The sequence below is a fragment of the Myotis nattereri genome (assembly GCF_964212035.1).
Source record: "Myotis nattereri genome assembly, chromosome: 21".
In the NCBI taxonomy this organism is placed as follows: domain Eukaryota; kingdom Metazoa; phylum Chordata; class Mammalia; order Chiroptera; family Vespertilionidae; genus Myotis; species Myotis nattereri.
The window spans coordinates 15,761,541-15,788,045 of record NC_138097.1 but is presented as its reverse complement, the minus strand read 5'-3'; the positions used below and the strand labels follow the sequence as shown (position 1 = coordinate 15,788,045).

Below are 26,505 nucleotides of genomic sequence, written 5' to 3'. Positions count from 1 at the left end.
GGGTTTTCGCGGAGGCACCCGTGGGAGGAAGGCATTCGGATGTGGGATGCCAGTGGCCCTCCAGGACCCGACAGGTCTTGTGTGAAGGACGGGCCGTGGCGACCGGGGCAGCAGGTGCTGGCAGACCTGAGGGGACAGGGAACAAGCAGTACCTCCTGGAAACATGGGAGGCGGCTCCCGGTTGTCAGACCCCTGCCGTCAGGGAAAGGGCTCTTTCCAGTGAGGCAGTGCGTTTGTCCCGTCAGTAGACAGCGGACGGCCCTTACTGGTTTTCAGAAAATGTGCGGCAACGACAGACCCTGCGCGACGCCATGCCAGCGGTGTGGCTGCTCCTCCCTCCGCGTGGCCGGGGCTGCCTCGGGTGGGCTGGGGGCACTGCCCTCCCTCCCTGAGATGCACAGGCCTCTGATGTCAGAGGCTCCATCCGTCCAGGAAAGTGACTGCGAGACACCGCGCCGTCTGCGATGAGACGCTGTCATAGATGATGAAGCCGCACGCGCCTTGGCGATGAGTACGCAGAGGGCATCTCCGCCGCGCAGTTAGGCCAGGGGACGCAGGAAACGGGACTAAGGGTGGGGAGGTGCCTGTATTGCGGGTCCCTCTGGGGTCCCCGGGCTCTCTTGTTGGATCCCTTCCTCATCTATTATGATTGGTGTTTACAGGGGGACGGGCTTGGGGTTTGGCTGACATGGGTAAAGGGGGACAGTTGGTAACTCAGCTTACTGTGGTGACTCCTTTGTAGGGTAAACAAATACCGAATTGTTACATGTATACCTGATACTAATATAGTGCCACAATATCAATTTTATCTCACTAAAAAACAGCAAAAAACAGTGTAATGTGGGAAGAAATCGCAAGGACATAGAGCTGCCCGACTTGAGGCCTCACTTCCTCACGCCCCCGGAGATGGATTTAGCACCAGAGCGCTTTCCATTCCCTGCACGTGTGTTTATCACGGTGGTGGGACCTCCCTGGTTGGGCTGCTGCTCCTCTGCTGGCGCCTCACTGCCTATCTGTCCTCAGTCGGGGCCGCAGCATTTTTCATAGCATGTCAGGGCTGCCAGGGTATTGAGAGATCGCCTCGTACACTCCCTTATCAGATGCCTGGTCCCCTCGCCCACGTCCCAGCAATGGCTCTGCGTTCTACACTGTCTCTTCTCCGTGTATCCAGCCTTCCCAGGCGCTCTGAGGGCTGAGCGAAGGTGCTCCTATCGGGGCACGTACCCAGAATCCAAGGCCAGCGAGCCCCCTCACTGTTTATTTAAAGCCCCTGGTTCTCAGAAGCATCTGGAAATGGATCCATCTCTCCTTGTCACACAGCCAGTTTGGGGACAGATCCTACGGAATGAGACACCCAGGGCGGTCTAGATGGGTCACTGGGTGTGTGTAGCATCGTTGGGCCCGTGGCTACCTTTGTCCACCTTGTGGCCGCCCTGGGGCTGCCATAGCTGTGTGGTGCGGGGCTGGAACGTAGGCTGCTGTCAGCAGTCATGCTTCAGCCCTTCCCCAGGCCCCTGGGAAGGCTCCTTGGTCTTGAGGTTCTCTGTTCATCTCCTTTTCCAAAATCCCCGATCTCAGAAGACAGCTTTGCCTCTCCATGAGAGAGCAGAGGCCCTCTGGGAGCTAACCCGTCTTCTCCTTCTCTCCCTCCCTGTCCCCAAGTCAGGACTCCCGCCTGCACTCACAGGTTGTCTGCCTCCTCCTCCCCAGGCTCAGCCATCTCAGCCTCTGCCTCCGTCTGATCCCTCCCCTTCCTCTAGTGCCTGCAGACAGGGACCTCTCCCCGTCCTGCCCGCCCACACTCCGTCCCCTCCCCTCCAGGTACCCTCTGCCTCCTGCTCACCACTAACCTCTCCAAGTTCCCGGTCCTGCAGCCCCGTTCTCGTTCCATCCCCCCAGGAACCCACAGGTGCTCCATCCTTGATCTCTTTGTGAAACGTGACCGCATCCCTTTGAGTCTCTTCTCTCTGGTCACCCCAACTGTGCTGGTTTCTCTCCCTTTCATCTAGTCAATAAATACGAAGGGCTTGTGTCCGGCCTTCTTTAGGCTCCGAAAGCAATAGGTAACAGGAAATGCGTGGCCCCTGCCATGAGGGGCTCACTGCCTACCGCAGCTGATGTCCGAGATACAAGGGGCGACCCTCTGCTCCCTGGTGCGCTCAGGGAGTTTGACGTCTGCCGATGAGTCACCATTGCTTCTTTCCAGATCTCCAAGCCCCCCTCCAGCCCCTCTTCCCGGCCTGCAGAGCCCACACCCTTTCCTTCCTCTCTCCGCCCTCTGCTCCATCCCACACCTGGCTCACGGCCAGCCTCTTCCTGGGCCCATGCCCAGGCGGCGACGACTCCCTCCCGGGAACCCGCGCCGCAGGGTAAAGGCATGCTCTCCTCTTGAATGACTTTGAGTCACATCTCAAATGTGTGTGCGTCTTGTCTCCCAAACCTGACTTTACGTTCATTCCAACGGGTGAGTGGCTCTTGCGTGTCCCTTACTCCTCCGGTTTTATTGCAGCTGCTTGAGGGCCTGGCTTCACCCTCTTTCCCCAGGGCAGGTGCGGGATGCGTCCCCTAACACACCCGCCTGCAAGGCCAGGACTCGCGCAGAGATCCCCAGCAGAAGTGCTCGGTCCGTGGGCTGTGCCCCTTCCCTGGGACTGGGACTCCTCCTGAAGGGAGCGAGCGGCTGTCCCCTCCTCCCTGGCCTGGTTGGCCACGGAGCTGCCTTTTCTGGAAGAGCTGCTGCCACGGCCAGTCCCCAGCTGTGGTGGGAACGCAGCCTTTTGTGCGTAATGCAGCATTAATAGCGCATCGGCATGATATAGATTTCTGTCATCTTCTCTGCTAACAAATATCGCCGACTGCGGGGTAATGATGGGTGTTTATTCCCAGCCACTTAGTTTAGCATAATGGACTTGCAGATGAAATATAGAAAATGGGCTCTTTGTCTGGGCGGCTGGGCCCTGCTGCCGCTGCTACGGGGTGAACTTTTCTAGGTGTTTCTCCACAGGAGTCCTGGGGGCCCTGCCTGGCCGGAGGAAGGGACTGGGGCCAGGCCGGGCTGGGAGCTCCCCCTCTGAGAGTGTAGCTGCAGAGAGGGGGCTGGCCTCACGGGGCGGCTGTTTGCTCTGTGCAGTGGAGTTAGGACAGGCTTGGTTCATGTGACGCGGAGAGCATAGGACCGAGGTGGGGGTGGGCGGGTCTAATGCACCCCTTCCTTCATCTGCTGTCCTGCTGCTTGGATCTTGCCGTCCCCATCAGGGGGCCTGTAGGTCGAATCCTGGTGAAGGTAACGGTGATGGTTTGCCTTAGCTTTCTTCACAGGTTGGGTATCTCCAGGCCTTGCTTGCTAGGCAGTCTCTCGTGCAACATTCCCATGAACATAAACTCGGCTGGCTCCCTTGGGGTGTTGCTTCAGTGCTGTTTTTAGATCCAGTTAGAAGAGTAGCAGACCCCTGAGCATCCCGTGATGCTACACTGGGTGAGCCAAGGAGGAAAGGATGACGTAGACACATCCCCACTTTCCTTTTGTCTAGAAAGAGCTGACGGTGCCAGGATGGATGTCTTAGAACCAGGGCAGTGAGTCCTGGGCCCGTGTGCCTGAGCTCGTCCTGAGGGTCGCAGCCCCTAGAAATGACCTACGCTGACTTCCCAGCCCCCGATCAAGGCATCATCTGAGCATGGCATTTTGTCATTGTTTTCCCTTTCCCAGGAAGAAAAAAGAACAATCAAATGATGCCATTTCCCCCAAATTATCTGAAAACGCTATTCATCCTTGAGCATGCACTTTGGAGCTGTAACCAGCTAGTCCAAAGGCGGCTGACTCATGTCTGTCTCCCTGAGCCAAGCAGCCTGCCTTCCCATTGGACACCGTGACCTCACCTGCTCTGTGCTTCCTGCCATAGCCACACACTCAGAGTTCGCTGCGTGCAGTCATGCTAATTCAGTCATCAGGTAGAATCACGCTCACTGTAAATTCACAGTGATTGGCTTAAAGGCGTTCTTCAGGGATACGTGTGGGCTTCTTGGTGGAGGAGGTGAAAAGTGATGGGGTCCCCAGCCAGCCCGGAGTGATGTCATTTCCGGGTGGATCATGAATCCAGGGGAGGTGGCACCCGATGGCAGAAAGGAAGTGTGGGAGGGTCCTGCCTGTCCTGCCCAGAGCCCTAGAAGCAGGACTGCTCCTCATCGTGGCTCATTGTGGCCTCCGTCTTGTCTTCAAGGAGTAGGAACATTCACTCCTCAAGATCTGCTCCAGCTCAAGGTTTCCCAGAGATACCTCCACTCCTTTCTCCTTCAGCTGCACCCGGGCATCCAGCCTGTGTTTTAAGGGGGATCATTCTGAACCGGCCGAGAAATACACACAGGGGGCCGATGGGAATCACCAGGGGGGCTTTATTGCTAGGCTCTAGTAAGTTTGGTTGGCCCAGCCAGTGTGGCTCAGTGGTTGAGCATCAACCTAGGAACCGGAAGGTTGCAGTTCGATTCCCGGTCAGGGCACATGCACTAGTTGCGGGCTCCATCCCCAGTAGGCGGCATGCAGGAGGCAGCCGATCAATGATTCTCTCTCATCATTGATGTTTCTATCTTCTTCCCTGAAATCAATATATGTGTGTGTGTGTGTGTGTGTGTGTGTGTGTGTGTGTATTTTTTTAGAAGTTTGCTTGGACTTAAAGCCAAAATGGGCTCCTTGATGCCTGCCCCAGTCTTGAACTTGGTGAGCACAGACAGGAGTTGGGTCTGCAGAGCAGTTGCTCTCTATCCAGTTGCAGGGACGGAGGACCATGGTCTGCCTCAGCTTTTGCAAGTCAGGAAGCCCAGGGGCTCCCTAGAATACCACACATGCCGGGGGGTTCCCCTTGTCGGCATTAGCCCTGCCCAGAAGGGAAATAGGATGGTAAGGTGACAGGCTTTGCCTGCCTCACCCATCAGAGAAACCACGCGGCTCTCACAGGGAGGAGCCTAGAACACAGGGTGAGGGAAGGGCTGGGAGTGCCCAGGTCTCCAAGGGGAGGGATTCCTATTCTATGGGCCGAGGCTACAAGGCAGGAAACAGGAAAGAAGACGCCCCCGTCCTTGGAGATGGCAGGGGCTTTGTCAGTGTGGGTCCCTATTAGTATTCTCTTTGCAGAAGCCCTTTTCCAGGGGAAAATGGTCGTCACTTCCATTTCCTGTGGATGAGCACGAGTCACACCCTGATGGGAGGTGCGCCCAGGAGGCTGGGAGGTTCTTGATCGCAACGTGCTGTATTAACGGTCAACAGCGCTTGGACCCAAGCGCCACCCACCTCTTAGCCAAGAAGGCCAGCGTCCAGCTGTTCCCCAGGCTCCCCCAGCTGCTCTAGCACAGGGATTCCTTCACTGTGCTCTGAGGGTGGTTCATAGGTGTTTCTCAAAAATAATGTTCCACGGCCAGATAAGTTTGGGGAAAGCTGGGTTGAACAAGTCTTTTACTGTGGGATTCTGAGAGCCTTTCCTGGCAAAGGTCGTTGAAATTTGCAAGAGGGGACTCGGGTCTGCAGCATGTCCCCGATTTCTTGTGCCTGGCTTCTGAGGTGCCTCTGCAGCATCTCCGGACACTGCTGTTCAGGGGACCACATGCGGGCTATTCTAGGATTGGGGGTTCTGGGTTTGTCTCCCCGGCAGACGTTCCCATCCGACAGTGCCCACACAGCACGCACACCTACTTGGCACCCGCACTGTCACATTTCTTCCCAAGCCCCTGGGAGTGGCTGTGTGCCATGGAAATGCCAAACGCAGGGTGGTGACAGTCTTCAGGCTTTCTGGAAGAGCACTCGGTGCCTTCATGGGGATGGATCAGGGTCTGTCTGTTGTCCGCTGCCCAGAAGCACTTACAGGTGCCTCTCACACTTCCTGAACCCCGACCCGGAGATGCTGCTCACAGCCAATCTCCCCTGCGTTCCTCGTCTCCAGGCAGATCTGCCGCTTAGGCTGGAACCTCAGGGAGCTGTTCCGAAGGAGAAACGCACCTTCAGGATGCGAGATGCTGTCTCCAAACCGTTGTGTGGAGGGGTGACAACCCCGTCTTTGGAGAAGGAATGGAGTTGCAGGGTCTGGCGCCAGCTGAGGGGAGCTGGGACTTCTTAGGAAAGAAAGTGAAATGGGTGCGGGTGGTCCCAGCCCGCCAGCTCAGTGGCTGCGTGGCTGTGGGCCAGACAGCCACCCTCGTTCAACTGGAGCTTAGGAAATGGGCTGCCACAGCCGCATTTTTTGAGAGGAGGTGGCGCGGGAAGGTGAAGGGCTCTGTCAGCTATGTAAGTGGCATGTACACGATCGTCCTTGTCTTGACAACACTATTTCTGCCACTATCGGGACAACTCCTGGTTCACATACGCTGTTGGGGCAAAGCTTGATGGTGTCAAAAATAGAGGGTTTCAGAGTTTGAAGTTATTTCTGAAAAGATAAGAATCCTTCCCTCCAATGACTTCTTTCTCCCGGCGCTAAGAAATCGCATTTGTCACCCGGATCCACAGCCAGAGATGCTCTCGGAGTCGCCACGGTAATAGGAGGGCTGTCAGGACATGATGGATGGTGATGAGCAGAGGGCTCAGGCCAATTTCCTTTCGGGTTAATGAGACTGAGAAGCCGTGGGCTCAACAAGGACCTTCATGGTGGGACTCTGGTTTGCTTTTTACTCTTTATTTTCCCCTCCCCCTTGTCAGCAAACATTATTTTGTTGAAACTGCAGTGACTCCAGGCTCCCCTGCTCCCCTGTAACCCCGCCAAGCGCCCCACACTGAGCTACTTGTATGTCTGTGCCCATATGGTCCCCTCTGTAGTGAGGCTTTAAATGCCCATCTGCTCGAGTGACTTCCTTTTGGCTTGTTCTCACACGTGACTGCGCAGCCCTTTCATTCCTTCTCAGCACACTTATCCCCGGCGCCTCCAGACAGGAATGGACAGATAGGTCTGTGGGTATTGTTCATGTTCGTGCACATGTTTGTGTTCATGTTGGTGCACATCAGGTTTTGGACATGGATCATATCAGTTAGGATCCTTTGGACTGGAAGTTCTAGGCCTGCTGGGCTTAAGCAAGAAGGAAATGGGTCCTCACATAACTCGGAAACAGCTAGGGGCGGCTCCCCAGGAAGCACACCAGGACCCCCGCTTCTGCTTCTCTGTGGTTCTCTTGCCTTGGCCTCTCTGTGTCTTGCTTGGCCACCAGGCTGGCTCCCCTCCTGGTTACAGAATGGTTGCACCAGCTCCAGGCATCACAACCAAACACTTGGACCAGGGGCAGCATAGACTTGTCTCTTCTTGTGGGTTGATTGCAACTGAGGAAACCTTTCCCCCCACCCGTCTCTCTGTCCTGTCCCATCGGCCAGAATTATGCCACATGCTTACTCCTAAACCAGTCACCCAGAAAGAAACTGGCCCAGACACCTTCGGCTCATCCAGACTGTCCCCTGGGCTTGGGGCTAGGACTCACTTCCTGGGAGGCCTACGGCTGCTGGAGAGGAGTGATGCCTCCACAGGGTTTGTTAGCAAAGAAGAAAGGGAAATGGCTGTTGGGAATGACGTGCCTGCCTCCCAGTTCTCCAAGGGGAGCACCTCCCCCTGGGAGTCAGTAAGGCCTCGTGGGGCCGACGTGGTGGGAGGAAGATGGGAACATCGATCTCTTGTAAAATTTACTCCTCGTGTTTCTCCTCTTAGAGAGAGCAAGCTGGTAATTTGTGGTTTTGTCATTGCTGTTCTGCCTGGTAAATTGTCCTGCTAATTTTCCAGGCTGCACTTACACGCCCGAGCAAAGAGACATTTCTTCGTGTGGTTTTAGCTGGAGCCGATTATCTCGGTTGAGCAAGCTGTGTGGATTCCGGGCGCGGCTGAGTGGCCCTCTGGGAGCCGAGTTTCTGGAGATAGGTGTTAGCAGGGCTGGTGGACCCGGGTCAGGGGGCATAGTGAGGAGAAGGAACAGCCCCTATCTAGCTCTTCCGTGGCTCCTGTGTAGGCAGCCACCTCACACCCACCCCAGGAGGCCAGGTCTGGTGTGTAGGACACAGCCCTTGGAGCCGAGGTGGCCTCTTCTCTCTCTCTTTTTCTTTTCTTCTCTTTCTTTCTTTCTTTTTTTTTTTTTTTTTTTTTTTTTACCAAGTCTCTTGATCCCCTCCTGGCGGCGGGGAGCTTAGCTGTGGCCAGCTGGGCCTCCCGCTCGCACTGTGTTAGCTTTGGTCCCCAGGCCGGCAATTGCTGGCGCCGCGGCCACTGTTCACATTGGATTCTGCGGAGTTGGGCGGCCCTAACGCCCCTGGTAATAAAGTGTTGGGACTAAACTCCTAATGGCTCATTGATTGGTTGAGTTATGCTCAGTGCAATTCTGAAAATAGATTGTAAGTATGCGCTTGGGGATTTGTGAGGATTTGTTACTTAGGAGCTGCAACTCAATCGTGACTGGTTTGACAAAGACATCAATATGGTAGCCGGGCTGGGGCCGTGCTGTCCACCTCTCCGAGACCCCTCCCACTCCCTGGGCCGGGACAGCTCCCCAGAAGGGAGTGTGGGCAGGTGTGGAAGGTCCCCGTCTCCTGCACAGGCACCCTTGGCAGGGGCCTTGGGAGGGTCATCCTGATTGACCCAGCCATGGCGAACCCCTCAGTATCACTAACGTGGACAGGGACACGCCGAGCCTGGATTCTTCCTTTACATCCTCTGAGTCAGGACGTGTAGAAGCTGGTTCTTGCTTTTCCTGGGGCATCCGCTCAGGGGAAGAGCCACAGGGTCACCTTCATGGAGGCCTAGGGTACCGGCCTGTTGGCATACCCAGGCATCCCTGGTCCACTGGCATCCTTGAATCCCAGGCCTGAAGAGGGAGCTGTGGGAGGGGCTTCTGGTCTGGGCTGGGCTTCTAATGCCCATGTGTCTTTGGCTCAATGTCAGGTTCACTGGAGATAATAAAAAAGCCAATCGGGTCCCTCTGTGGGGAGGCAGCCACCGGCAGGTAATACAGAGACCTCCCAACACACCTACAGTATTCACCTTATGTATTTCTTTCCCTTTGGCCTATCAGGGACCTGAAATGCCTTCCATTTTGGGGTGCAGGGTGGGTGTGAAACCAATGGGAGATGCCGCGAGTCTCCCTGAGGCAGAATGGGAGGCTCGGTGAGACGGCATTTCTGAAGGAAAGTGGTCAGTGGTCCTCTCTCCAGAGCGTCTGTTCCCTTCCTCCATGCTCACCTCTGCCTGCGAGGCTGTGTTTCCCACTGCCCTTCCCTGGGGTCATTCACGCCCAGCCAATTATTAGAAAAAACAATATTCCAGGGAAGGGAGGAAGTCAAAACAAAACCTAGAAGAAAGGGGAAAAATTACCCTCGGCTCTAATAAAGAAATTACTGACGTGCTACATCACGAACCGTATTAATTTTTAATGGCTGAGAACCGAGTTGATTTATAATGCATCCTTCTCGGCTGCAGCGCCTGTCCCCAGCTAATAAATAAATGACAGGTCTCCTGTATTAAAAGTATCCGTCATTTTACACCGCTGGATGTAAACGGCGAGAGGCAGGGACCGAGAGGCCCCGGGGAGGGGCACACCCTGCTGGGCCAGGTCGGAGAAGGGGCAGGGTTGGACCTGAAAGGGGGGTCAGCTCAGCCTTCCTCCTCATCTCAGCGCAGGGACCCGGAATAGCTCCAGGTCTCCTGTGTCCTGGAGAAAGCTCCCAGGGAAGGGGAAGGGCATGCTTAGGAGCAGTGAGGGCGAAGATGTAAAATCCTGGCCCCTAAGCAGACTACATGTCTTCCCCGGGCACTGTAGGCGTTACGTGCTCAGTAGTTGATCTGTGTTAGCGGTGATGTTGGATGCACAAGTCTGGTTCCCCTCTCCGTGCCTCTCAAGAAAAATCAAATAAAGCCGCCTGCTGTGTCTGGCTCCAAAGTGATACGTGCTCATGGTAGCTGTTGGGAAAGTCCAGAAAAGTATGAAGAAGAAAGTAGGGATTACCCACATACCACACCCCGTGAGGGCTGCTGTGGACATGTTGGCACGCTGCCTGCCAGTCTTTTTCTTTGCGTAGATACATACACTGACAGATAACAACACGCATGTAGATATTATGCAAAAAAATGAGGTCCTATTCTCTATATGGTTTTATCACCTGAATTTGCCACTTCATAAGTCATAGACCTTTATTAGTCCATATCATTAAAGAGTATGCACCTATTTTTAGTGGCTACAGTTGTGTGGCCAACATGCTCACGGCGCCACTGTAGAGCCGGCAGTCAGTGACAATGCACACCTCCATTCTCCGTCACACGGGCAGCCCCAGAGTAAAGGCAGTGCCCCAGAGAAACGAGGACAAGAGACAGGTCTCACACCCAGCAGCTGCTATGCTGCGGGGTCCGTGCTGGGAGCTGGGAAAGGAGCAGAGTGGCGTGGCCCCGCCTGAGGGGTTCACCCTCAGGCCCCCGGGGACCCAGGCATAAGGCACAGAGACCCTGCGGCTGAAGGGCCCGGTGTGTGGAGAGCAATGGCTTGTTCTGAGTAGGGGAGCAGAGGATGGGTGTTTGAGCCACGAAGCTGGAGGAGCTAGATGGCCAGAGATGGAAGGAAAGGGCCTTCCAGGCCACAGCGGCAGTAGCTGGAAGCAGAAAGGGGCTTTGGGGGGGTCAAGGATGGAGGTCACAGGTGACTGGGAAGAGGCCCTGGGGGAGAGGGAGCAGGGCCTGTTGATGTGTTATTACATGGTTGAGGTGATCGAATTAATAATTTTGATTTTTTTCATAGAACTTACATTTATATGTCCTTGTTTACCACACTTGTCACTGTTACCAGTTTCTCAGAAGTAGGTAATGACTTGGAAAGCTAAGACACCTTTGAGATTGTACTAGAAAAGGTGAACCAAAGTAGGTGGTTCTCTCTGAACGTAGGGACATTTCCTGGCAGACAGAGACCCTGTTCCAGACAGGAGTTAGCTCCAGCAGTCCCTGTGTAAGCCTTCAGCTCAGAGGACGTTCCCTAGGAAAGGAGAGAGTCGTGAGCGCTGCCAGCAGGTTTGACTCCCTCTGATTTACGTTTATGGTCTTCAGAGGCGAATAAAGATGGAAGTTTGCCTGGGTTTTGAGACCAGCACTCCTGCGCTTCCACACGTGCATTTATTTCGTGATTTGTTGTGTGCATTTCTTAAGCACAGACAGGCCAGCGCCTTTTGCTTCTGAAAAGGAACTAGGAAAGCCTCTGAAGCAAGAGGAGGAGGGAGCAGAGGCCGTGTTTCTGTGAAGAGACTGCGCCTGCGCCCCAGGAGAGGGATGCAAGGCTAGTCCCGGGCGTCCCTGGCGGAGCCCAGAGAGAGCCTGTTCTTTTGCCGGCTTGGAAAGTGGCAGCTCGAGATCAAGTCCTTGCTGGCCGTGGTTGTATAGCAGCCAGTTGCAGAGTGATCCTCGCTTTTATTTTTGCCTTCAAATCTTGGACCCGAAATCATTCCAGCAATAGGACTTGGCTACAAGCAAAGTTTTTCCTTTCCTGCTCTTGAATTCTCTTTCACTTAACTTCCTTATAGGACATTGAATTTTTTAAAATCTTCAAATATATTTCCCCAGCAATTTACTATTTTTATTTTTTAAAAATTGTGTTTTTTTATTCCCATCCCTTCATCCCCTCCCTTTTGGCAGCCCTCAAGTTCTCTATATCTATGGGTCTGTTTCTGTTTTGTTTTATTTATGCATTTATTTTTAAATTTAATTTTTTTTTTTTTTTTTTTTTTTAGATTTCACATGAGATCATTCAGGATTTGTCTTTCTTTGCCTGATTCATTTCACTTAGCATAACGCCCTCTAGGTCCATTCATGTTGTCGCAAATGGCAAGATTTTATTCTTTTTATTGCTGAATAGTATTCCATTATATATATGCTACTTTTTTACCCACTCATCTATTCATGGACGTCTAGGCTGCTTCCAGATCTTGGCTATTACCAGTAATGCCGCAGTGAACATCGGGGTGCATATATCTTTTCAAATTAGTGTATTTGCTTTCTTTGGATAAATACCCAGAAGTGGAATTGCTAGATCTTGTGGTAGCTGTATTTTTAATGTTTTGAGGAATCTCTGTTTTCATTGTGGCCGCACCAATGTACAATCCCACCAACAGTGCATGAGGGTTCCCTTTTCTCCACATCCTCGCCAACCCATTATTTGTTGACTTTCTGATTATAGCCATTCTGGGAGGTGTGAAGTGATATCTCACTGTGGTTGTGATTTGTGTTTTCCTAATGATTAGTAATACTGAGCATCTTTTCATTGTCTGTTGGCTTCTGTCTGTCCTCTTGGGAAAATGTTCAAGTCCTCTGCCTTTTTTTTTTTTTTTTTTTTTGGTGCTAAGTTGTATGAGTTCTTTATATATTTTGGATACTGGCCTTTTATTGGATGTATCATTTGTGAATATCTCCTCCCATTCACCAGGTGGTCTGTTCATTTTGTTAATGGTTTCCTTCACTGTGCAAAATTTTTACTTTGATGCAGTCCCACTTGTTTCTTTTTCCTTTTGTTTCCCTTGCTTGAGCAGATATGCCCAAGAAGATATTGCTAAGTGTTGCCAAAGAGTTTACTGTCTATGTCTTCTTCTAGGCATTTTATGGCTTCAAGTCTAACATTTAAGTCTTTAATCCATTTTGAGTTTATTTTTGTATATGGTGTAAGATAGTTGTCCAATTCTATTCCTTTTGCATTTATCTGTCCAGTTTTGCCAACGCCAGTTATTAAAGAGACTTCTTTACCCCATTGCATAGTCTTGCCTTCTTTGTCATAACCTAATTGATCATATAAGTGGGGATTTATTTCTATTCTATTCTGTTGGTCTGTGTATCTGTTTTTATGCCAGTACCATGCTGTTTTGATTATTGTAGCTTTGATATCAGGGGACATGGTATCATCTACTTCGTTGTTTTTCAAGATTTCTTTGGCTATTTGGGGTCTTTTGTGGTTTCATATAAATTTTAGGATTAGTTTTGTTCTAAGAAAAATGCCTTTGGTATTTTGATAGGGATTGCATTCAGACTGTTTATTATTTTAGGTAGCTTCAGCTACATCCCACACATTTTGATAAGTTGTATTTTCATTTTCATTTGTTTCAAGATAGTTTTGGATTGCTTGTTTGATTTCCTCTTTGATCCATTGGTTGTTTAGTAGCTTGTTGTTTATGTTGTTTAGTCTTCACATATTTGTATTTCTTCCAGTTTCATGCCATTGTGGTCAGAAAAAATGCTGGATATGGATTTTAATCTTCTTAAATTTAGTGAGGCTTGTTTTGAGGCTTAATATGTGATCTGTTCTGGAGAATGTTCCATGTGTATTTGAAGAAAATGTGTATTCTGCAGTTTTTGGGTGAAATGTTCTAAAAATGTCTAGAAGTCAATCGTATCTAATGTGCCATTTAAGGCCATTATTCCCCCCCCACCCCACCCCTCTCTCTCTCTCTCTCCTTTTGGCCATTACTTCCTTATTAATTTTCTGTCTGGATGATCTATCCTTGATGTGAGTGGAGTATCAAAATCCCCTACTATTATTGTATTGCTGTGGATATCTCCCTTTATGCCCATCAATCAGTACTTTATATATTTAGGTGCTCCTATGTTGGGTGCCTAGTTATTTACATTGTTCTCCTCTTCTTGGATTGGCACCTTGGTGTGTGTGCAGGGTGGTTTTGACAGACAGGCAGCACCGAATGGATGCCTAAGGCACCTGGGGCACTGGCCCACCCAGCAGGAGTGGCTGCAGGAAGGTGGGGAGGCTGGTGTGTGCAGTAACGAATGCCCTCTTGGTCCTGCTTGCCCCCTTTGTCCGGGCGGAAATGGGCCCTGGCGAAGTGTCTGGGAACACACTGCAGCGACTTTGCAGCAGGCCACAGCACCTGGATAGAGCTCTGCCCCCCTGTGCAGGGAGGGGGACGGACCCCAGAGAGTTGCTGCTGTCCCCCGAGGCCTCCCTCCTGTGGTTGTGGGAGCCCCGGAGCCGAGCATGCGCTCTGGGCGCCTGGGCACGAGCCTCACAGAAGGAGCTGAGCATGCGCTCTGGGCGCCCGGGCACGCGCCTGACACAGGAGCTGAGCATGCGCTCTGGGCGCCCGGGCACGAGCCTGACAGGAGGAGCCGAGCATGCGCTCTGGGAGCCCGGGCATGCGCCTGACAGGAGGAGCCGAGCATGCGCTCTGGGCGCCTGCGGCTCCGCCTGCTCCCTGTGCTCCGAGGCCTGAGGCTCCGGGCCCGTGCGGCGGGACCGCTGAGGGGACCCTGCAGGTAGGCCCAGGCCCAGGAGAGGGCGGCCGCCATGGAGGTGGAGGGACGGGAGCCGCCGCCTCAGGCCTGGGTTCCGCGGCTCCGGGCGCCCTGGGCCCAGCTTCTCTGCGTCTCTCTCCCTCGTTTGTGGTCAGAGCGTCACTCGGCGCTGTTGTCACTCGGGGGTGACGGCTCCCTGTGCTCACGGGGCCTTGGTTCTGCCCATGGGGGACGGGCTCAGCGTCCTCCCCCGGCCGGCTTGGCCTCCTTTAATCGTAATGAGACCGAAGACCCACTAAGAGCGGTCTCCTCCTTCGTCACGCGAGGAAACGGGGCCGGACATGCCTCGGTGACCGGAAGCCATGCGCGCTGGCGGGCGGGGGGGGGGGGGGGGGGGACCGGGCCCTGGCTCCGTCCCCTGGCGCTTCTCCGTCTCGGAGCTGCAAGTGCAAACGCGGGCCTTTCATTTCCCCCCAAAGAGGCCGGTGTTGTCCGGGCCACTTAATAAGGCATGTCTGACAAAGCGCGCTGTCTGCGTCAGGTGCGGTAATTGCTACAGAATTGGTTTCCATGTCTTCGGGGAATTCTGCACTTGAACCCGGAAGGCAGGCCTCCTTATCAAGCTCAGTTTGTTCTAGCGCCTCCACACATTTTAAGAACCTCGCGTGCCGCCGTGTCTCTTGGAAGCCATTCTTGGTTACCTTGGTCAGCTTTCCAGGGACACTGCCCCCCGCCCGCCCCCGCCCCCGCCGCACTGGGTTCCGGAGACCCCGCGGGGTCTGGGGTGCCGCCTGCACTGCGCTGGGGGGTCCGTGTGAAGAGCCTGCGCTGCTGTTGGCGCTGACAGGGATCCCGCAGCTTTCATGTTCCTGCATGTGCCCGTCCTCCGTCCTCCAGGACTGGACCTCACAGGGTGGGCGGGGGCTGCTCGGCCCCGGGTTCCAGCGGAGGGGGAGCTGGCTGCTGCACCGCCGCGCGGGGGGCTTCCTGTTGCCGGGCGCCTTCTCGGAAAACCCGGGCTGCGGGCCTACTGTGTGCAGAGCCTGTGGTAGGCAAGACGCCCTGTTTTCCTTCACACCTTCCATTACCTGGTGACACCCTGACCCAGAGGAAGGTGGTGCTCAGAGATGGTAACACGTCCGGCCACACTCCGGTGACGGTGGCTCTCGGGTGGCCCCCCACACCAGCATCAGCATCTTCTGGAATCTTGTTAGAAATGCAAATGATTGACCCTTCTGCACCCCCCATCCCCCCCACCCCCCCACACACTGAATCGGGAACTCTGAGGGTGAGGCTCAGTGGTTTGTGGTGTTTTAAAAAAAATATTTTTATATATTTCAGAGAGGAAGGGAGAGTGAGAGAGAGCTAGGAAACATCCATGATGAGAGAGAATCACGGATCAGCTGCCTCCTGCACGCCCCACCCTGGGGATGGAGCCCACAACCCGGGCATGTGCCCTGACCTGGAATTGAACCGTGAGCTCCTGGTTCCTAAGTCTACGCTCAACCCCTGAGCCACGCCTGCCGGGTATGATTTGTGTTGTACAAGCCCTCCGGGGGATTGATGCACACCAGGGGGTGAGAAGCACTGAGCTGGACATGGTGGTTGGCTTTTTCCCCGGGTTTAACTATTTGAAGAAGTTGAGACAATTGTTGGTAATATGTTTTAAAAATTCATCGGTCATTCAGTCAGCATTTATTGAGCATCTAATAATTTCTAGGTACCGTCTTAGGTGCTGGGAGCACCAGTAAGGAAACGAATATGTCATTTTTTGGTATGACATGCTGAAGCACTTTTTGCGTAAGAACAATATAAACAAGGGACCCCCATCCTCATCCCTGACCTCACGTCTCCTGTGACTTGCATGCTGTCCCTGATTCCTCTAAGTGGAGAAGATTGGATGGAGTCAGGGTGCTGTGAGAGTAATAAATGGGGTGTAAGCAAGATGTGGGGAGGGGTCAGGGCTGGGAGTAGCGATGCTGGCTTTGCGTGTTACTGGGAAATGCTAAGGTTGCGAGCGTAAAGGTTTGTATTGTAGGCCGTGTGAAAATGCTCCCCTATATCAAGCCGGCCTCGTCTCTGCAGCCTTGTCAAATGGATGCATTGGGTTTTCCCAATCATCCTTAGGCCTCTTGTCGTGTGTGTTTGAAGGTGACGTAGAGATGGCAGGGTGGGAGTCAGCCAGCCGAGTGTGGAGTTCCACGGAGAACAATGTGTGCTTTCTCTTTCCTCCGTGGTCCGTGAGGTCAACAAACGGGTGGGCCTGAGCATGAGACTTGCTGCTGGGCCACTTCAGTCTCCGTGTGTTTGCTGTAAAGTGGGAATCACGCGAGGACCTAGCTCATCGGTGTATTAAACAAGGGAGGTGTCAGGGGCTTGTAATAGCTGCTTGGGTTTAGGAAGCAACCACTAAGTTGGCTAATAGGCTATTGGCACTACTTATTTGTATTATTATTATTGGCTATATATACTATATAATTACAGTCAGCTTCCGTTTCACTAAAGAAGGAATTTCAAATGTCATGAGAACACTTTTGCCCTACTAGGTCATCCTGGAGTATTTGGCCTGCAGATTTGATGTCACATCATTTATAAATCACACTTTCCCCTCCGCAGAGTGATGTGTGGTGGGAAATGTCTCCCTGCATAGAAGCCAGTGTCACGTTACACGGATGTTGTTCAGTGTCTAGCGTATGTGCATGCCATTAGGGCCTGTGTGTCTCCTCAGAGTCAGCCATAACTATGACCCAACCCCTTCACCTCTTGCCAGGTTGAGGAGGTGATTAGTGAAAATGTAATGATTTTCAAAGATTCCAGAAATATGCAAATACAACAAATGCCCCTTAATGTACTGAATATAGGTACATCTAACTCGTTCCTGCTCAATATGGGGATGTATGCATTTTGTTTGTCTTTCAGAGACTTATCAGTGGACCCACATTCTAATTAGGTCCCAGATAAACTTCCTTAAGTTCATCTCTATTTTGATTTTTCTAAAGCAAGCTGGAGACTGGCTTTTCTGTGGTGAATAGACAATGAGTAGGAATTACAGGCGGCAGGAGCTAAGAGGCCGACCAGGCAGAGGGAACAGCATATGCCCAGGTGTGGAGTCAGCAGTTCTGGGTGAGAGGGGTATAAGCTGAGCGGCAGAGGCCAGGTTTTAATGCTCTGTGTGCCATGCGTGTTTATTTTAAACCATTTGGCGTTAATATTGGAGGACAGAATTACCTCCCAACACACTATGGGACAAAAAGGAATAAGAAAAACTTTTGTGAAAAAAGATGGAGAATTAAACTCCCTGAATATGTCTCTGAGGCTGAGGTTTCTCCCAGACCTTTTCAGCCATGAAGCCTCCCAAGCAGCAGACAACGACAGCTCTCTCCCAGTAGACGAACCGCTGTCCCTTGACTAGAGGGCCCTGGGGCAGACGGAGGGAAAGGCCTGACCTCCGTTAGCCGAGTGTGGACCTCCCTGTCCTTCAGTTTTACTTCGCTCCAAGATGGGGCTGGTCTGTGAAGCCCGGGACATCTGAGCTGCTGCTAATGGAAAAGGAATCTTCCAGCAAAAGGAGGCGGTGCTCAAGAAGGTGGCTCTTATTTATCCCATTTCCCGGTAGAGGTCAGGATCCTATTTCAGTAACTGATACGACTGTATGAATAATGGAGCATGGATCAGAGGGGTTGCTGCGTCTGTTTAATATGACGAACCACTGGGGGCAGAGCCCCGCTTCCCCCTCACTAACTTCACTGCCACCAAGAACCTGCCAGGGGATGGGGATGAAGACTGGAGAGCAGACTTACTCGCTGGTCAGAGAATTCAAAACAGGAAGCACTTAAAGGCCACCTGGTTCCCTGGACCCCAAGTCTGTGTCCTCGGGCGTCTGCATTGGAGTCACCTGGGAGCTTTTAGAAGCCGTGCATCCTGGTTCATGTGTGCGTGTGGGCCGGCCGGCCTTACTGGTTCAGATGCACAAGCAATCTTAGCAAGGACTGATTCTGTGCAGCCCTATTGCTGGCAGGAGGGGAAACTGGGGCTCTGAGTGGCTAAGACACCTGTCCCAGGGGACACTGTGACTTAGTGACATCGGTAGAATTAGACCCAGGTGCCTTATCTTCCTTTTTCACTGCTTTTAGAACCACCTGTCTTCTAACCTCAGGTTCTGGAAGGATATTTCCTCTCCATTAGTCCCAGGATTCTGCCCTTTTTTTTTCTGGACAGGCCAACCCAGCTTAATTTTAATTTTAATTTTTCTAGGGGACACTTCCCTTCTGACTAGAAACCTCTTTCTTTCCGTTGTAGGAAAATACTTTGGTTTCCTTATATCTCTGTGTGTGTACACATAAGTCCAGCTGTGTGTCCCTGCATGTTTCCATATGTGTGCATGCACCTGGCTCATGCGTGTTTTGACATCAGTCCCAATGTTAAAGCCACTGATATCCTGGTACATTTTTCACATCGAAGGAGATGCTCGCTGCTTCTTCAAGTCCCAGAATCTGGCCATCCTGTGGGGCTTCTCCGTCCAAGTGAAGCCACCTGAGCTGTGTGCCTGTGGAGCTGCCGGCTCTGTGCTGAGGCCAGGACTCGCCACCAACACTCTCTGTCATGTGACCTGTGGATGCGCACAGCGATTGCTATCAGTCCTCTCTCACAGGCGCCTGGGAGGCATCGCACTGCACCAGGTGCCTGAGAAAAGCTGCCTTGGTCGCTAATCGAGAAGCACTTTGCGATGTAAGACACCTGAGACATTTAAGATTGATAGCTGCAGAGGTTTCATCCCTGTGTAATTTACACCCCTTTCTTGAGGTTCACGCTCATGGAGAGAATGGGAGAGAAGGAGAGAAAAGCCTGGAATAATTATAAGAGGTGCGGGAAAGTATTTCAGTGGCTGACTGACATATTCTTGTTTGGTCACTCACCCTACTGCCTTCTGGGTTTGCATTTTTATTTTCGTCAAGTCAGGGGCTATTTTGATAGCTACAGATGCTGTCTATTACTCGTGTCCTACAGATCTCTGCTGGTCCAATGAGAAGCTCTTGAAGAAAGGGTTCCTCTGTCAGTCAGTTTGGGAAGTGCTATATATCCTGTCCGCCTCTTAACATCAGCGTATTCAGGGTTGAGAGGTCTTCCTAGGTCAGTGATGGCGAACCTTTTGAGCTCGGCGTGTCAGCATTTTGAAAAACCCTGACTTGCCGAGACCGGTTTGGCTCAGTGGATAGAGCGTCGGCCTGCGGACTGAAAGGTCCCGGGTTCGATTCAGGTCGGGGGCATGTACCTGGGTTGCGGGCATATCCCCAGTGGGGGATGTGCAGGAGGCAGCTGGTCGATGTTTCTCTCTCATCGATGTTTCTAACTATCTCTCTCCCTTCCTCTCTGTAGAAAATCAATAAAATATATTAAAAAAAAAAAAAAGAAAAACCCTGACTTAATTCTGGTGCCGTGTCACATATAGACATTTTTTGATATTTGCAACCATAGTAAAACAAAGACTTATATTTTTGATATTTATTTTATATATTTAAATGCCATTTAACAAAGAAAAACCAACCAAAAAAATGAGTTCGCGTGTCACCTATGACACGCGTGTCATAGGTTCGTCATCACTGCCCTAGACAGACCTGTTATGCTCTGGTCGGCCCTGTCTCTGCTAGGTTATGAATATGTTCGAGGGTAAAATTCTTAGTTGAAGGAAAATGGGGTGTGATGGCGATTGAGGTGCAGACTTGTAGTAGTGGTGGGCGATGTGAGGGCCTGAGTTCATGTCAGTAAGAGGGGGAGATCTGCCACTAGCATCTGTCTGTGGATGTTAGCTGTGGGATGTATTCCAGGATTTGGAGAAGACCAAAGCGGCCCCTTCAGAGTGGATGTATTACCTAGCACACAGGACTTAGGTGGCCTGTTCTGTTCATGAAGTCTACAGTGAAAGGGTGGTTTCCCAGCCACAGTCTGCAATGGGAGAGCCCATCCAGGTCACTCTGTGAAGGAATCCATGGAGACCAGTATGGCAAATAAATTCTAGGCTTTGGAGCAGCAATTTCCAACCAGTGTGCTTGCAAGAATTTTTAAGACATGCAATACCTGACTACGTAGTCAGGGCCACTGACCTCTTTTCCCTTAGATTGTCAAATCAAAAAATGACAACAGCCAACACAACAATAGTCATCCGGTTTGAATGAATTAAAGTTATTTCTATTTTTCTTGTCAGGTCAGCAGAATATATATATATTTTTGGTGTGCCACAGAATGTTAGTAATTACCTTATGTGTGTGGCGAGATGAAAAGTGTTGAAAATCTCTGCTTTAGAGACAGGCCCACTGCCAGACCCGTTGGTAGCGTCACTGATGGCTCTTTGGAGTGATTGGCAGGGGAAGCCTGTCCCCACAAGACTTTTGTCTTAACGTAAGCATCCTAGGTACCAGTATCCTAGGTGCCAGCATCCTAGGTGCCAGTATTCCTTCCTGGGCCTCTCTGGGCCACCAGACATCTTGACTCACCTGGAGGCCAAGCCCATAGGTGCCTGATTCCTCCTCAGGGAAACATGGCAGCCTGTCCTTAGGCCTTTCTGGTGGCACCAGAGTGTATCAGTGAGGAAAGCAGTGTGGGTGTGCCTGATGGGATGGACCCCAGTGAGCAAGTAACCCGGGGTCAATACAGGGCAGAGGCTGCAGAGTTGCACAAATGTAGATTTAAATCCCAGCTATACTGCCATATATTCATAAACATTACTTAAGCTCCCGGGCCCCATTTTTCTCATCTGTAAGATGACAATAATAAATGCTATTGTGCTAGGCATTGGGACGATTAAATGATATGGCATATGGGATACCCCGATGCCAGGATAAATGCTATCCATCCCTGCTGCTGGCACAGACCAAGAGCAGTTGAATGCTGGCAAGATCATCATTCACTTGAATCAATCCTTCCCCTAGTTCAATATCCACAACTTTGACATTATTCATAGTCACCCTGCATGTCAAGGCTGAGTCCCACAGAACTTTTAAGTTTGGCCTCTTATACTCTCTCTACATCTGCTGTTTCTAAATGTTTTCTCTCCCTTTAGCCTTCCCTAGATTTTTCATATCTTTTTTAAAAACATATTTTTATTGATTGCAGAGAGGAAGGGAGAGGGAGAGAGAGAAAGAAACATCAATGATGAGGGAGAATCATTGATTGACTGCCTCCTGCATACCCCCTACTGGGGATCGGCCCCAGAAGCTCGGCATGCGCCCTGACCTGGAATTGAACCCTACCTCCTGGTTCATAGGTCAACGTTCAGCCACTGAGCCATGCCAGCCAGCTTGCACCGTGGAAGGCAGTAATGTGTGCAGTCTTCTTGATGCAAATGTGACTTGAATTTGCACAAGATTAAGGCAGTATGTTGTTTTTCCATTAGCTGTTTTGATAATGCTTGGCAGTGTCTTGGCATTTTTGGCCACAGGAGCACATATTGAGACCACATTGTCAAGGAATACTTTTCAGTCTTTCTAAGTCCCTTTTCTGGGCTGCATTGTTCGGATTTTTCCATTGCTGAGAAGCACTCCCCCTTTCTTGCTCACATGAAAGTTTATCTGCCTATTTTCTGGGCTACCCTTTTCCTGTTGTCTGTGGCACATGCAAAAAGTCTCTTGGATCTTCCTGTGTGTACTTTGCCTTTTGTTTTAGCATTATATTACTTGGAAGAGCTTAGAATCATCTAAAAATCAGATACTCTGGTATAGTCCCTCTGGGAGGTCAAGGGTGCCTGGAGGTACCTCGAGGGTAGCAGGTAAGCGTGAAGGAGCTTATGATGAGGAAGTATAGGGCATCAGACCAGGTGGAGGATGGCACAGACTCTGAGGGACATGACTGATTAGGTACAGCCTGGAATCAAGTCAGGGGCACAGCAGACACCTCGGGAAGCCAGGTCGGTTAAGAAAGATACTCATTGTCCTGCTTGGCTTTTCTTAGGAATATGTGGCCCTTAAGCAAGAGATTCTGCTCGTGACTGGGCAAGGGTTTCCCAGAGGCTCTGTGACCAGTTTCCCGTCTTCTCAATTGCCATGGAGACTTCCATCTTAAAAATAGCCATTGGGTGGAATCTTAGTGTAAAAAGAAAGGAAGGAAAAGACATCCGAATATGTCACTGCAGTTGGCTCCCCGCACCCTGTGACTATTTATCCCTTGAGGTTTTCATCAGGTTTGTCTTTTCCTTAGAGAGAAAGCGTTTATTCCTCCATATGCTACATTGGCTTAAGCAGGTGTGGGTCCCCAGTTGAAATTGCTTACATGGTCCTCTTGCTTCCGGAGGGGTCAATGGACATAGTAGTTAGGTGTGCGGCTGCTAGAGGCATCTCACCTCTTCAGATCTCAGCTTTGCCTCCTACTCACTGGGGAACATTGGGAAGGTTACTTAACCTCTCTGTGCCTCGGTTTTCTGATCTGTAATACTCTCAAGAATAAAGATTTTTTAAAAAGAAAAATAAATAAAGGAAGCAAAACCTGGCAGGTGCTCACCACAGTTCCTGGTATACAATAGTCCCTCGGGACGGGCGAGCTAAGGTTTTTCTCTAGGGAACATATAGCTTACCTTTGGGGCCTTGGCTCTCTGCACAGCAATGTGAAACAGTTTTGTCAACAGATAGAAGGGTCATAGCATCGCTTCACAGCTCGGAGGTAGCCATATCTGATCTCCATCTAGTTGTCAGTTAGATCCAGAACATTCTGTTTGTGCCCCTCATCTGCCAGCTTCAAAAAACAAGGGAGTGGGTAACAATCTGGTTGCCTCAGTAAAGAATTAGTCAAGTGATTCAGTAATTTTTATCTTCCTTGTCCTCTTCTCAACCCGAGACGTACTTTGCTCTGTGATAAGGTGTAGAACGAGGATTTATGTGCTGGCCTGCTGCCTTTGGTGGATTTAACGTCCCCCCTCAGCCTTGGAGACTTTTGCAAAATGCTGCTTGAGTGTTTGGGACTCACCGAGCGCCTGATGTGGACTTGCTTGCTGACCTCCCTGGGCTCCCTCACTCTTCCCTTCGCCTGCGGAGTCTGATTTTGTTGGTCGGTTTGTAATGTACCTTAGCTGTTGTGATAGGCTGAGATTCACCTGTTAACCAAGCTCGTCTTCATTGCTGGCTTTTTAGAGCCTGGCTATTTTGATTCATAAGAGTCTTGTTTTTCCTGGGCTCCCTGGGGGAGCAGATGGACGTGAGGAGGACTGGTTCCGGGGAGCCCGTGGTCAGGCTGGGGGTAGGAGGCATTGACGTTAAGATAACCATGTTTTTTCTGTTCTTGCCTCACAGAGTTGTTTTGAGGCTAACGTAATTCTTACTTAAAGTTTTTAGAAGATGAAATGCTTCGCAAATGCCAAGATACTAGAGCAGAACCTCAAAATAATGTGACACGTTGTTATACAGATTCACACACAGACACACATTTGCGAGCCACGTCACATGGCTCATGTAATCCAGGCCCATCGGGTGGGAAGCAGGAAGAGCCGTGGGATGTGCTTCCGGTTGGGTGCCCGAGCAGCCAGGCCCAGCTTCCAGAAGTGCACGGGGCGGGATGAGAGAGCCTGCCTTCAACGCCTGCAGCTCATTCACAGGGCAGCCTGGCGTGAGTCCTGGAGCCTCCCGGTCCCTTGGTTTCCAAACCCACAAACAAGGGACCATAACTGGAGTGTTTTTAAAAAATACTATAGAGCCTCCATTTTCCCACACATAAAATGGAGTTAATAATATCAACTTTAAAGATATTGAGGGAAATTGAATTAACTATAGGCTGTGACCTTTGGATTCCAGGGTGATCGGTGCTGTGTCTGATGGGAGGATTGTCATTTCTGGGCATTGCTTGGGGCTCCCTTCTTCAGCCCATATCTTCAGGAAGCATGGTTCAAACATGTCACCTCTTCTCATCCCTGGGGGGATGCTGAGGCCAGAATGTCCTTGACTGGGGTGGGGTGCAGAGCAGGCTCCCCACATCCAACATCTGACCTGCTGCCCTCTCCTGCTCTCACTCTCTGCCTGAACAAGGATCTGAATTGCTCTGTGCCTTCTCTTCCCTATTGTTAAGCCACCCATGACCGGGGCTCCTGTGTACCTCAGCTCACTCTCGGGCATAAAGCGCGCTTCTCACAGCCCATGCCGTGTAAGTTCTAAGCATTATGGCAAATAGAACTTTGGGATGACAGACAAATACATTTGAGGAGGAAATGTTGGAAAATAATCCAATAGTGAGCTCCATTTGGTATTGGGCCTTTTATCAAGGCCACAACCTAAACCACTTTATGGAGTTAGGTAATAAAGTTATCATGTCAGATAATAAAAGGAGGAAGCAAGTACAGAAAGGAGGCCTAGAGACTCCTGAGTGGGGTGAGGAGCATGCAGGCAGATGATTCGGGGACGTTCTCCTCACTGGCGGGTGCTGGAAAGCTGGGGGCCCTGGACTCCAAGTCCAGAGTGTGGGAGGGGCCGGGTGACAGCCGGAGGGGAGATGATCAGGAAAGCAGAAGTTGGAGGTCTAGGCCTCCTCCGTGTCGCACAGCCATAGGAGCTGGTTCGTCTTTTGCTGCCATGAATTTTAAAGCACTTGCCCCTGAAGACTTAACCTGCTCTTGGTTCAGTGGACTTGGCTCCCAAACCTCTCATCCAACCCTTAGGGGCACGCAGCGCCCCTCCTCCCCTTGCCTGTCTTCGCAGCTCCCCGTCCCGTTCCCAAAACGATCCCAGAGTCTCTGGCTCGCTTCTCAGGAAACATGGACCTAGACAGTCCCTGAGGGCCAGGCTTTGTTCTGAGCTACAGAAGGCTTGCAAGTAGCTTTGCGCTGGGTGACTTCAGGGAACGCTGTCGACAGATGGAGGAAAAGGTTAGACGTGGGGTTCCTGAGCCAGGGTGGGCGAGGTCTTCTTCGGAGAAGTATTTGTTCCTCTTGGCCTTCCCGCCCCCCATCTGTCCCTGTCCCGGTCATGTCCCTGGTGGTCCTGGTCTCTCCTGCCCTCCCCCAGCAGATGATTTTTCCTTTCTGCTCCGGGGCTGTTCTGGGGAGGAGGGGAGGAGTGGAGGATGTTGGAGCGCTGCCTCTTACGCTATCAGACTCCAGCATTAGAATCTTGGAAAGACTCCACCTGGGAAAGAGTTCCAGAGAAAACAAACTTCAGATCCCGGCTCATATGGGAAAAGGCCTGTGTGCACGGAGGCAGCTTCAGGGACCTTGGCCGAGGCTGAGGCCGGCTTGGCCCTGCCTTTAATGGGCCTGCCCTGGGGCCTTCCAGGCCATGGACGTGGCGTGGCCTCCAAAGGAGACTTCTCTCTCAGGCTGTAAAGATGCTGTTCATAGGCATAGTCTGTGAGTCCCCAGCGAACCAACAGCTTTTGTTTTCCCGACTTTTATGTCCTAACTAAGGCAAGAAAGATCTTAAGGGGCCTATCACCCTCTTGTCTTCCCCTCTCTCACCCTTGTACTTGTTTCCCTCTTGGAGATTAGCTGAATTTCTTCTGTGGGAGAGAAGGTGCCAGAAAGAGGGTCTTGGGACCTGCAGGGTTATCTCCCAGGTCCTAAGAGTCTTCCTTCCAGCCCTGGGAATCACCCAGGTAGCAGTGATGGGCACAAGTTCAGGTGCCCTGGCCCACGGAGGGGAGCAGGGACGAGCACGTTAGGGAAAGGGTCTGACAGAGGCCAGGTGATGGCAGGTCTTTAATGCCACCGTGCCATACTCAGAGGGTACTATCTAGATGTCACGCCTACAACAAACCAGCCGCCCTGCAGGTCAAGCAGCGTGAGCGCAGGAGCTGGCAGCACCTGGATTTCTGCCTGGCACTGCGCACTTGAGAACAGTACTTCCCTGTGTTTTTGCACTCGGGGCTCAAAACTGACCATTAACTGTCTGCCTCTTCTGCCAGGGGTCTTTTCAAACATAGACAATCATGGGATATTAAACTTGAAGGACAATAGAGATCATCTAGTCCCATCAACTCACTATATATATGAGGAACCTGAGGTCCAGAGTGGGGAAGTGTCTTACCCAAGGTCACATGGTGAGTTACCTCCTTTGGCTTTTGAATGCAGAACAGACCCCTCCCCCAGCCAGTGTTGATTCTGACCATGTTAAGACCTCGTTGAGTCTCCATATAGCCCAGAGGACGGGGAAGGCGAGGTGCCCCTGTGGGGTGGTGCTAACATCCCTTAGGTGAGAAGAGTCTTCCAGGGAGGGCGCTTCGGAGGCCTCGGCGAGGGCTGTGTGAGAGGCAAGAGAGAGCCCAGGGCCTGGGGAGGAACAGAGGGGTCCCAGCCCTCTGCGCAGGCTGCCCAGACCCAAGAAAG

General features: G+C 51.6%; 1 protein-coding gene across 4 annotated transcripts in view; it reads left to right on the top strand.

Annotated features, from left to right (window-relative positions):
* Window positions 1–26,505, top strand: part of NTRK3 (neurotrophic receptor tyrosine kinase 3) — a 212,523-nt gene that overhangs the window by 118,996 nt on the left and 67,022 nt on the right. Inside the window, exon 14 of one of the 4 annotated variants that reach the window (XM_081114824.1) lies at window positions 26,085–26,219. The exons of the other annotated variants lie outside the window; for them this stretch is intronic. Within the exon in view, the coding sequence (XP_080970950.1) occupies window positions 26,085–26,219 (135 nt within the window). The remainder of the gene's footprint in view (window positions 1–26,084; window positions 26,220–26,505) is intronic. 4 annotated transcript variants of the gene reach the window in all.